The sequence below is a fragment of the Camponotus vicinus genome, unplaced genomic scaffold, assembly GCF_025532165.1.
Source record: "Camponotus vicinus isolate PSW18456_S1 unplaced genomic scaffold, iyCamVici1.0 SCAF_10, whole genome shotgun sequence".
NCBI lineage: Eukaryota > Metazoa > Arthropoda > Insecta > Hymenoptera > Formicidae > Camponotus > Camponotus vicinus.
This window is the reverse complement of record NW_028141946.1, coordinates 14,158,020-14,174,707: the sequence shown is the minus strand read 5'-3', so window position 1 is coordinate 14,174,707 and position 16,688 is coordinate 14,158,020. Positions and strand designations below refer to the sequence as shown.

At 30.4% G+C, this 16,688-nt stretch overlaps 1 protein-coding gene across 1 annotated transcript; it reads left to right on the top strand.

Annotated features, from left to right (window-relative positions):
* The first annotated feature begins 7,559 nt into the window (after positions 1-7,559).
* Positions 7,560-8,723, top strand: LOC145960676 (uncharacterized). Its single transcript, XM_083080296.1, has 3 exons — positions 7,560-7,861; positions 7,948-8,062; positions 8,160-8,723. The coding sequence occupies exons 1-3, from the start codon at positions 7,603-7,605 to the stop codon at positions 8,185-8,187; spliced, it is 402 nt and encodes a 133-aa protein (XP_082936422.1). The 5' UTR covers positions 7,560-7,602; the 3' UTR covers positions 8,188-8,723.
* The last annotated feature ends 7,965 nt before the right edge of the window (positions 8,724-16,688 follow it).

Here is a 16,688-nt window from a genome sequence, read left to right as displayed (position 1 = left end):
TCTGATTGGAACAATTATAACATAAAATTTTTTTACGAAGAGTTTGTAATGTACAATTTAAAAATTCTTCAAAGTAGCATTTCATATCGTTAATAATATTTTTTTCTATTTTACAAAGAGAACTACAGCGCCATGATTTTTTAGTTTTGTTTTGATTCTATTAAGGGTAAAATATTAATTGCTTTACCTTCGGAATTCATTATAATAGGTTTAGAAATATTATATTCACGATAGATATTTTCTGCAAAATATAATTCCGAAAAAGCGGTATGTTTATCTTGTCCACAAAACATATTTATATAATCTGTAAATTTTGATGAAGAACATTCTGTTGCACGTGTCAAGCAAACTTCAACTTTTTGTTTACATTTCTTAAATATTCTACTCATTTGTAAAATATAAACTTTTCTTATATAAAAGCACCATTTTGCTATACGTTCAGCCTCTAATCTATTTTCAGACAACGATGACATCCTAAGCTTTGATATATTTCTATTACATTTTTTTTTACTATACTTCATATTTTGCTTATTTCTATTATTTATTTTTGTTTTATTCATTTTATTCTTATAGTAAATTTCTTTTTTAAATAGTATATTGTTTTTATGTAATCTATAATATTCCTTCATCGACTTCTTCATATCGTTTCTGTGTTTTTCATAATATTCCTTTTTCGATTTTTTTATATCATTTTTGTGTTTTTCATAATATTCCTTATTCGATTTTTTTATATCATTGTGTTTTTTATTATATTTACTTTTTTTGTTAATAAATCATTTCTATGTAATTCATAATATTTTTTATTAAGAACACTTTTTTTATTTGTACATATAACATCAACCTTACGCGATAAAACATCTTCTGTATAAATGTCAGAGTTCTTATTTTGTTTTTTATTACTGTCTCTACAATTATGACTATTTATTTTTCTTTTTAAATCATGTTGATGTTGATCTCTAGTTAAATCTTTAATAACTGTAATATTACACAGGACCACAAAAATTTTTTTTTCATGCGCGGGACATGACACCAGGTCTCCTCTATGTTTTTTGGGTCGCTGATCACGAATCCGGCCTTACTTTTACTCGATTGGTTAACATAACCTCAAAAAACCTAAATAACCCAATAAATCAAGCTTACAAGCTCCATAACACGCTTGACCTGAACTTTTAAACCCAATAGCCCCTTTAACCTAAGCTCTTTAACCCCAGAAACCCTAAACCTAAGACTTTCACCCCATAGCCCTGAAATCTAACCTCAAAAAACTCCATAAACTCAATAAATAAGCTCACAAACTCGATAGCTCGGTTGACCTAAACTTTTAAACCTAATAGCCCCTTTAACCTAAGCTCTTCAACCCCATAAACCCTAAACCTAAGCTTTTTACCCTATAACTCACTAACCTCACTTTGAAAAACCCATAGCCTCATAGAATAAATATTTTTACTCAGTATCTCTTTAAGTTGAGTTCTTTAAACTCCGTGTGGCGACAGAACCTGGGGGATATCAAAATAGCACGTGAGGGAGCTGCCTTGCAGTCTTTCGACTCTCAGACTTTGTAATCTTACTACCCCGAAATACAGTAATTTGTTGAAGTGGATTTAGCGTCATCCATCCTGGACCACGTGGAGGTACCACTTTTTCCAGGACTTACCTGCTTAGAGCAGGGGCACCTACGCCAGGAACAAAATAAAAACAATATTAATTAAATACAATCAGTTAAAAATAAATCAACATTTGTTTCAATGTTTATTGATCTTTAAGGGCACCTACGCCAGGAAAAAGGAAACTTACCAAATAGCAATTAGACTGAAATTTTTCTATTTTTTTTTAATGTCTTTCGATTTTTAAAAATTTAATCATTTAATATTTCATTTAATAGAATGAAATAAACTGATGAAATTAAATGTACTGTTCTATTCGGAACGCTTTTCGTATCGCGTTTTTTTCGTCTCAAACGATCTTCGTATTGATTTTCTTTTATGCGGGGTTGGCGAATCTCTTTTTAAACACCAGCAATAGTCAGCCATCATATGCTCATCCCAAACACCTTGGTATCTCTTCTCTATATCCTTGAGGTCTTGGTGAAAACGCTCACCTTGTTCTTCGCTAAAGTCACCCAAGTTCTCAGGAAAGTAGTCTATGTGTGAGTCTAAGAAGTGGATCTTCAGATTCATAAGGCACCCTACATTTTTAAAATTGTTTACCATTTTTTGAACTATGTCCCTGTAATCAGAACTCTTCGTATTACCAAGAAATTTTTGAGTCACTTCTCTAAAGTTTCTCCAGGCTGTCTTCTCCACTGAAGTCATTTTTTTCTCAAATTCACCATCTTCTAAAAGAGTTCTAACTTGGGGACCATCAAAAACCCCTTCCTTGATTTTTGCTTCTGAGAGCTTGGGAAACTTTGTAAGAAGGTATTTAAAAGCTTCTCTATCTTTGGCTTTCATAGCTTTCACAAATTGCTTGTTGAGTCCGAGCTTGATATATAAAGGCGGTAGAAGCACTTTGTATCGTGGTACCAAACTCTCTCTCAAAACATTTTTCTCACCTGGTGTTAAAGTTTTTCTCGCTGGCCAGTTCTTCTTAATGTAATGTTGTTCACGTAAACGACTATTCCATTCGCACAAAAAACAAGGAAATTTGGTGTATCCAGCTTGCTGTCCTAGTATGATTGTCATAATTTTAAGATCTCCAGCTAACTGAGATGTAGTGCTGGTGTATCCAGCACTGCCACTCATGCTGACTATATTGTAACTTGCTCAATAAAAAATCAAGGTCCTTGTAGTTCTCTTCGAGTGTCGTTGAATGAGCTACGAGCAATGGAGCATAAATATTCCCATTATGAAGGAGAACGGCTTTTAAACTTCTCGTAGATGAGTCTATAAATAACCGCCAGTCTTCAGCTTTGTAGGAGATACTTTTGAATTCACCAATCAAACCCTCTATATTATTACAATATACTAATCCATTCTCTGAAGAAAAATATTGACGAAAAGGCAAATCCCGATCTCGGTAGATGGTAACAAAAGTTTTTGGAGCTAAGCAGCCTTTTTCTTTTAAACGAGATGCTAATAGTTCAGCACTTTCTTTTGAAAGACCTAAATCTCTTATAAGATCACTTAATTCATCTTGATTAAAAAATTGTTTATGCTGTTTATCTGCATCTACTTCTTCTTCACTGTTATGGCTACCTTCCGAATCATTCAAATTTTCTTCAGATAAAGCATTTTCAGATATTATTTCATTGTCAAATCGAGAAATAGGAAAAGTCACTGAATTCACATTTGGATAAGGCCATGACTTTATTTTCTTACTATTAATCCTAGATATATCACATAAGCAAAAGTAACAATCTATATCATGATTTTGAGGTTGACGCCAAAGCATAGGAGATTCAAATCGCTTAGCAGTCTGATCTCCCTTTCTCCATCGTTCAAGACCACTTTTGCAGGAAGAACATATTATTTGTGGTGTCCACAAGTAAATTGGATCATTTATTTGGATATCAAAGCATTCTATATACAAATTACTAATGACATCGTTAAAATTTTTCCTATTTGCTTTGAGTACATACTGTCCGCAAACTATGCAAAAAACATCTTTTTTTGGACAATGTGACATTTCTTCTTGTTATATAATGTCACTTACAAATATTTTAAAAGTTATTCGAACCATAAAATAAATTTCAGTCAAATTTAAAGATGTTAAATCGTCAATATAAATACAAAAAAAAGTTTATGTAATTACAATAAAGTTAAATCAACAAAAATAAAAGCTCATAACAAATATGATTGGTTTTTAGCACAAAATATTTATAGCACTGTAAAATTAGATAAACACAAAGGTTAAGCACAAATGAAATAATAAGTAGGGGTGATGAAATAGTTAAGTAATTACTTAATTAATTAAAACAATCACAAAATATATTCAAAATGCTTCTTTAACAACGCTTGTGCTACATGTAAACAAGTAATATAGACATACTAACCAATATTATTTCATTAGGCCAACCACACGAAAATAAAATAAGACATGAGCAATAAGAGTTGAAAATAAGATTTAGAAATAAAATAAATATAAGAGTCGTTATGTTCTACTTCTAAAATCCCAGTTTTGATAACATCCCTGCTTATGGCACGGCTTATGATTTATTAGATATATTAAGGCCCTACGGAGCTTGTAAGCTTGATTTATTGAGTTTATGGGGTTTTTTGAGGTTAGATTTCGGGGCTATGGAGTGAAAGTCTTAGGTTTAGGGTTTCTGGGGTTAAAGAGCTTAGGTTAAAGGGGCTATTGGGTTTAAAAGTTTAGGTCAACCGAGCTATCGAGTTTGTGAGCTTATTTATTGAGTTTATGGGGTTTTTTGAGGTTAGATTTCGGGGCTATGGAGTGAAAGTCTTAGGTTTAGGGTTTCTGGGGTTAAAGAGCTTAGGTTAAAGGGGCTATTGGGTTTAAAAGTTCAGGTCAAGCATGCTATGAAGCTTGTAAGCTTGATTTATTGGGTTATTTAGGTTTTTTGAGGTTATGTTAACCAATCGAGTAAAAGTAAGGCCGGATTCGTGATCAGCGACCCAAAAAACATAGAGGAGACCTGGTGTCATGTCCCGCACATGAAAAAAAAATTTTTGTGGTCCTGTGTTATTAATACCAATACTACCCTCACTGAATTCATATGTGTGATCAATTTGCTCTGAATTAATTGTTTCTGTAATTTGAGGAAAGTGTTCTATTCTATTTGATTGAAACATTTTTACTAAATGCTGACGCATTAAATTATGATTATATATAATTCTATTTGGTTGAAGATCAAATAAAAGAGATACTGCAAAGGCTATTGCAAAAACCCCGCAATCATTACCATTAGGTTGTGATTGGACCGTTGGAAACTGTACTGATTGCTTATCAAAGGAGTAAAATGGATATAATTTTTCAAGATAGATTTTATGGTGTGCATGTAATCGTTTTATATTCAATGAGTCATAAATATAAATCACGTTGGTATCGTAATAGCTGCAAACCCAATGGCCGTCTAAATTAGTTGCTATATCACTGCAACTATGTAATATTTGAATATGTAATTCTAATTTTTAGGAACAGGTTCAATTCTATCAGGACATTGAATTTTCCATGATTCGCGTGATTGATATTCTGAGCAACTTTTCAATAATAAATTAAAATAGTCAATATGAATATCTTCTAACCACTCACCTCTAAGAATAATCTGTATATATTGCATACTTAGAGGTAAAATATCTGCAACAAAACTAGTATATTTGTATTCATTAATTTTTGTTATACAAGAACTGTCATCCCTTAATAACTTGTTTTCCTGAATACATGTAGGAAAATTATTTGTATAATTCTTTTCATTATTTTGCGTTTCATCTGTAGCAATATATAGTGATGAAAAGGAATTCTTAAATGTGCCATGAATAGAATGCTTAACATCATTACATTTATTTAAAACATTATTTTTTTTTATTATACAACGATCAAATTGATCTAACATTTTATCATATTTCTTTTCTCCTTTCTCCAGTGTCATTTCAGTTATATCGTTTTTTAATTTTATTAAATCTATAGAATTTTCCTGTTTAGCTTTCTTTTGTCGACGTTCTCGTTTTTTTCTAACTAAAGTTTCCCTTTTTTGTATTTCATCCAAACTAAATAATTGTTTTGGATCATTAGATCTTATAATTCGAGGAAAATGTTCTATTTTTTCTGATTGAAACATGTATGCCAAATGTTGACGCATCAAATTGTGATCATACATAACTGTATCTGGTCGAAGGCCAAATAAAAGTGATACTGCAAATGCAATTGCAAAAACACCACAATCGTAAGCATTAGATTGATTTTGAACTGTCGGAAATCGTACTGGTTTTTTATTAAAAGGATAAAATGGATATAACTTGTCAAGATATATCTTATGATGTGCATGCAAACGTTTTAAGTTCAATGAATCATAAATATAAATAGTCTTAGTATCATAATAGCTACAAACCCAATGTCCATTTTCATTAGTAATTATATCGCTACAACTATGTAATATTTGAATATGTTTCTGATCTTTACAAACAGATTCGATCGTATCAGGACATTGTATTCTCCACGTTTCACGTGGTCGATACTCTGAACAAGATTTTAATAATAATCCAAAATGATCAATGTGAATATCTTCTAACCATTCATCTTCAAATATTATCTGCATCGCGTAAGCATTCAGGGATCGGTTATTATCATTTACTTTATTAGCAGACATAATAAATCGACACAATAAAATTACACAATAAAAATTTTATTATTTATTTATTATTATTATTTAATACTTTAAAAGCAAACAAATCTTCTAATCGTCAATGCTTATATATAGCATACAATTCTTATTGTTAAGATAAGACAAGACTTAGTGCTAATGCAGCTGAGTCTTTTATTCAGCGCTTATAGCAGCCGATTTTTTAATGCAGCGCTTATGGCAGCCGAAACCCAGCGCCAGAGAGCAGCCGCTATAACAACCTATCTTAGTATTTAATGTCACCTACAAATAAAAATATTTTGTTCATTATTAATTGTAATCCATAATATTACATATAATTCAATATTTATTTAGACATACCTTTTTTATATAATGTCAAACGAATATTTACTACTGTCGAAAGCCAGTGGTAACTTCTTTTTTTATAGTAGCTGCAGTAATAACGGTTATAATAAATAGATAAAATTGTGATGTACATACATATACTCAGCAACAGAAGTGCCTTAATGCACGAATTTATGCACATATCAGAACATATGCATTTTCCATACATATTTCTCATATATGTATATAAAAAATATCATGGACGTAGTATACATGGACTCCGCATATGGCTAAAAAAGTGAAGCCAACATATAGAAAAAGATAGTTAATCTAACCCCTCTGTTCTTTGTCTCTCTCTGTTCAGAAAAAAATAAAAAGAAAGAGAGAGAGGAAACGAGCCCCTCTATTCTAGCTCTCTTTCTATACGTTAGCTTCACTCTTTAGATAGCAAAACAAAGAGCATTCGGAGTCCATGTATACTACGTCCATGGAAAATACATATGTCTGGTATGTGCATAAATTCGTGTGTTAAGGCATTCTTATTGCCGAGCGTATAATAAATGCTATTTTCATACCTATTACTCAAAATCGCCGTTAATTAATATACGTGAAGCACGTATATTATTAATGTATTTATGTAAAGTACGTTTATAATCGTAACTAATAACGATGACCGTAACTATGTGCAGAACACAATCATATAACCAGAAGAATGGCTGTGATTGACCAAACATTAATTGTTCTCAAAGTGATATAGCGCTACCTATAAATTATTAACAACCAATAAGAAACAAGCTTTTCCGCTAAAAGTTACGAATCTATAATAATTTTCAATCGATGATTCAATCGATACATCAAACATGGCCGCAGAGAAAGATGTAAGTAAAGTATTATCCTTCATATTTTCTATTTATTCAACAATTTATATAATTATTAATATAATAAATATTGATTTTATTTAAAATTTTAGATGCTCGTAGACGTAAAGTTTTTCGAGAGAATTTTTAGTTGAGAAGAAGATGGATGATCTCGTTGCTAATGCCGGTCCTGCCAATTCCGTTACTCTTGGTGTCGTCGCTGGATGTAATGCTGCCGCGGCTGCTTCCGTCGCCAAATCCGTCGCCGTTGGTACCAGCGCTAACGCGCAAATAAATTCAGCCAAATCCGTCGCCGCTGCTCCCGTCGTCAAGTCTGCCGCTGATCCCGTTGCCAATCCCGTTGCCGATGCCGTCGCGGTTGGACCTATTGCCGCTGATCCTGCCATAGACAATAAACGAGGTAATATTTTAATTATATAATTTTAATTTATCTATTCATTTTAAACATTATTTTCATACCTATTATACTTTTCATATCTTTTACAGCTCACAGACCAAGGGGGACGGCAGCAGGCATACGAAGACAACAGGACAGATTTATGCGTTTTTTGTACCAACTCTCGTCAGCCCACTACAATTGGGGCAAACGTCCAAGACCAAGGTAAGAAAAAAAACTGTTTACTACAAACATTTTAAAAACATTTTCTTTATTTTATGAATACAACAATATTAATAATATCTTTTTTATTTGGTTTTAGAGCGTGGCAAAATCAGCGGCAGCAGTGAATTTTTTTATATCAGTCTCCATACCAAAAGTAAAAGTAAAAAACTGTATCGTATTACTATGATTGTTTATTTTCATATATTTCGCTTCACTATGATTTCACTTTACTATGATATAATTTCTGTTAACTGATACAGTTCGTCATTGAATCTCGAACCGACATGAGGCGCACAGCGGTATACTATATTATTAATTGCGCGGAATCTGATCTGCTGTGACGTCGCATAGCATAACTATAGTATATTTAATTGACTATTGGAGGCAGAGCGCTTGCTAGACCTCCGCGGGACGCAATTTAGCGTCACCTACGCGTCGAGAACAAATTCGTTTAATGTAACGCGTCACTATCTGTAACATATATTGTTAACATCGCGCTGAGGAAGGATCAAAAGATGATCCGAAACGTACGTTTTTTGTTATTATAATGTGTTTTTTAATAAACTAATACTGAAAAAAGAAAGAAGTGTTGTTGCTTCTCTGCGCTCCAACTACCGCGCGTTGGCTCTTATGCCATTTTCTTTTTAATTTTTTGATTACTTGAGCCAAATCTCTAATTATTAAACTTAATATTAATGCAACATGATATAATGATGAGATGACGGGAAAATCTTCTATAATATAACTTGAAGACTTTCCCGTCATCTCATCATTATATCATGCTGCATTAATATTATTAAGGATTAGTTTCACCATCTCCGATTAATTTAATCAGACTATTTTTTTATGCGCACTAATTTTTTTACTTATTACTTCTTTTTTCTGTTTACCTCGTTATTACACTGTTGCGCACTAATTTTTAATTCTCACACGTATGTACGCATATACACACATATAGGCTGTATTCGTTTTGCACGCTCACGCGTTGTGAGCATCATTTTGTCTTTATTGCACATCGAATATCAAACAAAGATAGAACGATGCTTTCAGCACTGAAAGCGTCAAAACGAACGCAGCCATAATGTCTCTCAAGGCGTATTTGCACACTCGACGAATAATCGTACATGTGCGTTGCAAATGCGCCTTGAGGGACAAACTTGCTTTGCGTGTGTGCGTGCGATCTTATGTACGTGAGTCTGAACCTGGAAATGGAAAACGAAAAAATGTCACAATTCTGATATGCGATCATTATTTCTCGAGATTGACTGCACCAATCTTATTCAAACTGGTCGCAATCGAAAGTTTATACTCAGATTATATGATAAAAGTGCCGGCAGATTTATGATTAACGGCTTTAGTTCTTGAGATATTTTAATCGAAAGTTTATAGGACCCAAAATTCCGGATAAGGTACTTGGTAGCGCCGCGTCCAGAACAGTGACTTTCAGTCGAAAACAGTGACTCTCAATGCTTGGTCCTGTTTTTTATGTACTTGGCGTCGCGACGCTACCGCGTCGCTTGATTCTCTTATCCCCTCTTATGTATTCCCTATTTCAATTTTTATTCGCAGTAATGAATGATTGTGATTCGATAAAGATTTATCGTTGCGGAACATTTTTATGTCGTTTATCAAAAGTTAATTAATTTTTAATTATTAATAATTATAGCAAATTATGTTTCGATATTAATCGTAGTTGCATTTAAATTACAATATACGAGGCGTTTTGCACCACTACTTTATTACTCGAGTGTCACCGTGCGAATGATGACAAAGCCCTAACATAGCGCGCTACTGTTTACATTTTATATTGCCAAAGTTGAACATCGTATTATTGATAACTCGTTGCCGAAATATTTTATATATTATAAAATATACACTAACGCGGAATATTAAATTATAGAAGTATTTTAATTTATTGATTAAAATTGATTATTTATTAAATAATTCATCATAAAGCTTTATGCATAAAATATCTAAATAATATATTATAGTGAGTTTATAAAATATTACTATCTATATGGTATCTATAAAGTATTAATTAATACGAGAACATTTATAGATATTTTAAGTATATTAAAATAAAATCTAGAATATTTTATATGTTATACTAATATAATTTAAAAATTTAAATAATTTAGATAATTTAGAATGAGAGAGAGAGAGAGATTCGTAATATAAATAAATGAAATGAATTATTGAATGAATAAAATAAATAATTGCAGACCCGAGATAACATCACATAAACAGAACCATTGAAATTGAAATTGAAATAAGCGATCTCGGCATCACAGCACATCGTAAAGTAATTATTGACGACAGCTGTGTTTCATAAAATGTTTCGCCGTCTATTGATGACAACCGTAGTTAAAGAATTAACTGTCATCAACGTTGATTTTAATACTCTGTTGTTGCTATACAGCGAAAATTAGATCAAACTTCAAATTTTATCTCGAAAATATTATATTTCTAAGAAGTGACATTGAAAAGATGATTTGTTGTTTTATTGAATTTAATAGATATTATCAAGCTGATATAAATAAATTAATTATTGAGGAATAAATTGTAAGCAGATATTAAAATTGGAATGTTTGTTCTTTACGATATTTCATTAAACATTCGACATGCATATTTTTGTATCTTATATAAGATTTACGCTTTAATGTATTAACTAGTATCAACTATTCTGTACATTCATAAATATTAACACATACAATTGTAATTTTCTTTCAAGTCTTTTTTACATTATGTTTTGGAGCTTTTTCCTATTTCAAATTATATATATAAATTTTTGTACGTACTTATATTATTTCTAAAGAGAATAAGTTTTATAAATTTATAAATATTTGAAAATATATCTATATATATTATTGTGCATTAATTTAGAAAGAAACCATTATATACACACTTGTTTTAATTATTAAAAATATTCTTAGGCAGAATATCTCTTTAATAATACAAAAACATTTTTGAAAATAAAAATGTTATATATCATTTAATATATGAATGGACTGTATGAGTCACAAGAGGAAACCGGTTAATATCACATAATTATTTTCAATAATATTTAACAAACCGTGATTAACGTATTTATCCCAATTTTTTGGAAATAAAGCAATTGATTTATAGCGAGAGAGAGAGAAAATTTAATTTTATGCACTAATGCACACTAGTGCATATTGTAAAGGTCGTCATATATAAAATTACAGTAATATAATTAAAATAATAAAGTAATTAATACTATAAGTTGTTATAATATATTATATTATATTAATTATAAAGTTATTATATAAGTTATTAGATAAGGTTATTCAGTACAAATAACGATAATAATAGCTCGTACAATTAATTATTTTATTTATTTTAGTTATTTACGTGCTATTGTACACTTATGTATACGTATGTGTGCTCATTGTATACTTACTTATATTAGTGTAAAAGCGCTGCCGTGTTACGTATCGCATGATTCAAAATGCATTATGTGAATGTACAGAAAACGTGTAAGTCACTTTTTTTAAGTCCATTATTACTTTTCTTATAATCAGAATATTTTTTTATATAATAAATATTCTTCTTATGCCAAAGAGAAGGTTACGCAAAAATAAATTAATATAAGAAGCTAATAAGATAAAGTTTAATAAGATTTATTAAACAATTATATGTATATAATTATATTTATTTATATATAGAATTATTTTTCTTTTATATATATATATATATATATATATATATATATATATACATATATATATAAAACTTTGTCTTATATATATACATTTTTTGACAAACAATTCTTAGAGATTTTAATTCTTTTTGAAATAACGAGTATCTCCGCGGAGAAAAATAAATTACAAACGGAATGGAGCTAATAAGGTGTCATGGTAACAGATCGGATTGATCATTCGAAGTCAGTTATTACTGTGATCGCTAGCCAAAACCTACCACGTTACTTATCGCTTGATTCAAACTGCATTATACGAAGATTAGAGAAAACGTGTAATTGTGTACGAATAGAGGACTTTAAAAAACATATGTGGTAACACATACGAACAAATTGCCACAATTACACTTTTAATAAAAAATAAAACTAAAGATATAGCAAATATCTAAGTGAATTCGATTACACTGTGCGCTTGAGTATGGATGAAAATGTTACAAGATTGGTAATTCTATAATTTCTTTGATCGTTTGTAATTTGATTGTGATTATCTTTTCATCGACTGCTTTTCTACTAATAGTAAGGGATATTAAAAAGGAAAGCTGATAATAATTATATTCCTATATTCGCGATACAATCAAATGAATATGTATCATTTTTCGCACTGTCATTTGTTCTCCTAAAAATAGAAACTATTTACTTAATAAGAGTTCCCTAATTCAATCCTAAGATACATATTGTGATCGACCCCTCTCATAAAGGAAAATTTAAAAACATAATATTAAAAGATAATAACTTGCGATTAAAACTGAGTTTATCGAAAGTACATGTGTATATGAATTAATCGGAATTTAGCAAAAATATACTACTTAATAAGAATTCCCTAATTCAATCCTAAGATACATATTGTGATCGACCCCTCTCATAAAGGAAAATTTAAAAACATAATATTAAAAGATAATAACTTGCGATTAAAACTGAGTTTATCGAAAGTACATGTATATGAATTAATCGGAATTTAGCGAAAATATATGTATATATATGAATTAATATCAACTCGATTAGCACATCAGAATTAATTAGTAGAGTAAAAAAAATAGCTAACTGAGGATTCAACTGATTGAGTGCAGACATTTACGAAAAAAACAGATTATGTTTGGAACAATATTATGCGTTTTATTGAAAAGTTTAGTGCTGACACAAAGGCAACTATCACGTTTATGCTGAAGGATTATACCACTCCAAATAGCCTCCAGGAAGAATACGTATCCATGGGTCCGGATTTAAATTTCACACAAGTAAGAGATATTTTTCGCTTGATTTAGAAACAATTGAATGTTATTGCGTTAATAATAAATTATATACACTATATATATAATAATAAAATAAAACTATTCAACATAAACGTATGATATACATATAAAGCTCGAAAATTTTATATATAATAATAAAATAAAATTATTCAATATAAAAAAATATATAAAACGGAAGTTTCGCTTATAAAAGGATCTTATAATTTAAGTTTAATTAAAACGGTATATTAAAACTTGACTATTATTTCTCTCTCTCTCTCTCTCTCTCTCTCTATATATATATATATATATATATATATATATATATATAAAATTATTATTTCTAAAAATAACAATTTTTAAAATTAATGAGGTTTTCTGTCTACTTTTCGCTACATTTATATATACATACGATGACACTTCAACAGATTTTTATGTTATTTTTCTTCAATTTCTAAAATTTCTTTATTTTTCTAGATATTTATAATAATATTTATTAATATATAGTAAGATTTATACTAATGTAGATTTTATTTTATGAAATTAATTTAGAAAGTTAGCATCATTTCTTTGTGTTAAGGATAATTATATAACGGAACAGAGCTACTAAATATCGAGACAGAAAATCTGTCTAATAAAAAAATCATTCATCAAACATTCTTCAAATTTTATCTATTAACGCTAATATTTCGATCGACAATATATTAAATAACAATCGCTAGAATTTATATTAATTTTCATTGTACATATATCCATTTATATACAATTATATACACATATTTTTATCGAGGCATTATCAGTTTATACTATCGGTTTATACTATCATTTCCAGGATTTGTTTGTGTTAAAAATATAACGCCATTCGAGAAAAAACTCGACAAGGTTATAAATAAAAGAATTTATATAATTCTATGACTAATATTTAATAACTGTAAAGAAATATTTTTAACCTTTTTATTCTTGAAATACAAACATTAATAAAACTTTAGTAATATCGGCAAATTTTTGAAAAAAAATTTGAGTTACGGTAAAATTGGAGATGAGTTAACTAACCTATCGTGAAAGAATCAAATCATTAGACAAAATTGTTTTAATAATTGCAAAGAGCTACACTTTCGCTTGTACTACTTGCTAAAAGCTGTTATGAATCTTCATTGACTCTTGTTAACCTATTGATTGATTTTCTTTTTGATATGAGTTATGTTTGATATACAAGATGTCTTGAAAAAAAGTAAAAAATAGATTTACAATATGAATAAAATTACATCGCATTTAATATGTATCATTTAGGAATGGTATATATCAAACCGATATTATTAAGCAAACAAAAAACTAATGCCAATTCTTCGTTTAATTTATATAATTTATCATTAAAAGCATCAGAAACAACCGCTTCAACGATATTCACTTAATTCTTTTCATATGTTACACTTTATGAAGAATATTTCAATGTTCGAGGAAAGTGATCATCATATACTAAATTTTAAATCTGACCGGAGTCATTCTGATAGTATGACTGTGAGAAATGAGCGAGAAGTCGATGAGGTTCCACTTGCAAATATTTCTATAATCCCAGAACCTATCGGTAAATTGCAAAAAAATGTATAAAACATTAATAAAAAAATCTACGACGAAAAATTGTAAATATAATTTAAATTCAAGAGAGAGTGGAAATCAAATCTAAAAATATCTTCCAGTAGTGAGAAGAATATAAATTCTATTCTGTCCAAAAAGAAATAGAAAAGCATGATATAAACATAACATTGTACATAAAAATTGTCATGATTTAAGATATAGTCAATTTTATTACTATTTGTTACTTTGTTTTAAAGCAGTCGCAAATATTATAATTCTGATTTCTTGAGCTACAAAAATTTTTCGAAACTATACTTATCTTATTAAAAGTTAAAAGTTGAAAAGATAATTATAAGCTCAGTTGAATATTATCGTTTTTTTTAGAATTTACGCTTTTGATAAATCTTTACAACCATATCCTCCAATGAGATGTCTGACATCTAACGAAAAAGTTTATAATTTTGAGAATGTGACTGAATGACAAACAGTATCATTGTAAATCTTCTGGAGTTAATTGTAAAGAGTGGGTGCAAAAAATATAATTTACCAACTACTATATATACTATCTCCGTAAGCTGTTTAGACAACAATCTCAACAAGTCTGAAAAATTCAATGTGCAGACGTGCCAGCGATATTACGAGATTCAGAACTTAACACCATTTACAGAGTACAAGTTGAAGTTTACTTTAAGCAATTTTTACTTTGATCAATTATCAATAAATCCATTCGATTCGAATGTGATACCAATAAAAACTAATTCGGGCAAGCTTAATGCACCAGAAAACATAAGTGTACTAGCTTTGACGCCTACTATAGCAGTAGTTCATTGGATGCTATCCAGGAAAGTGAACTGCGTGGCCGTGACCTACGAAGTGCATTGGAAGTCAGTTACATTAGTGAACGGCACGCAACAAAAGAGCAAACAATTTATCAATGTATCGAAACGTGTGGCAGACGGCAGATTTTTCACAAAGATTAACTTGTTGCTATCAGTACAAGATTACTTGATATACGTGCGTGTGTATCCAATTATTTCAGCGATTTCTACAACGAGAGTTTAAGCAAGATCGTTGACATATACTCAGAACCAAACAATATTACTTTGAGCGGGGCCAACATAAATAGCATAGACATTTCATGGATCTCAAACATTAATCTGACGGTTTTTTCTACACTAGAGTACAAAAACATTGCAACAGAAAAGTGGCAAGCAACGAATTATATTGAAATGAATTATAACAAAGAAGTAACATACCATATTGGAAATTTACAATCGGAAACTTTATACAAGTTTCGCTTGATATTGAGATGTCCCGAATATGAAGAAAATTTTACATGACCGGCTGATGAAAGATTTATTTTTTCAACACTTGGTAAGCAAACGAATATACCCATATGTTGTGGGATTCAGGGGAAGCAAATGATTTCACTGCGGATGTCAAAAATGAACAGAATATTCTTTTAAGAGAGTACGCGCATTACATAAAGAAAAAAGAACGGGAGAGCGAGAGTGCGAACAAAAAAGGTGGTGCGGCAGTAGCTAAAAACAGAAAAAAAGGACCGCGACATTCGATTCATATCTCAGTGACATAATGAACGAACAAAAGTGATTAGTCGATAAAGAACAATTTCCTCAACACTCCCGCTTTGGTTTTATCGAGGTGACTCTAATTATTCTTCTTGCTCAAAACTGTGTTTTCCCTTGATTCCGAGGGTCTCTCGATGGTATTGGAATTGCTGTCGAGGCAGTGGCTTCGTCAGGATATCCGCATACTGTTCCTTTGATGCCACATACTCCAGTAGGAACTTCTTCTGCATACTGCTCTCGTATATAATGGAAACGTACATCGATGTGTTTGACCCTCTTGTGATATACAGAGTTCTTTATCAGGCTTATAGCGTTCTGATTGTCCATGTACAGTGTTGTGGGTACGTCTTTAACTGCAAACAATTCATTGATAAGAGTTTTCATCCATGCTATTTCTTTAGCTGTTTGGCACGCGGCCATGTACTCCGAGTCCGTGGTTGATAATGTAACAACGTGCTGTCTCTGTGAGTTCCATGAAATCGTTCCTGTAGCTAGTTTTAGAACATAGCCCGTTG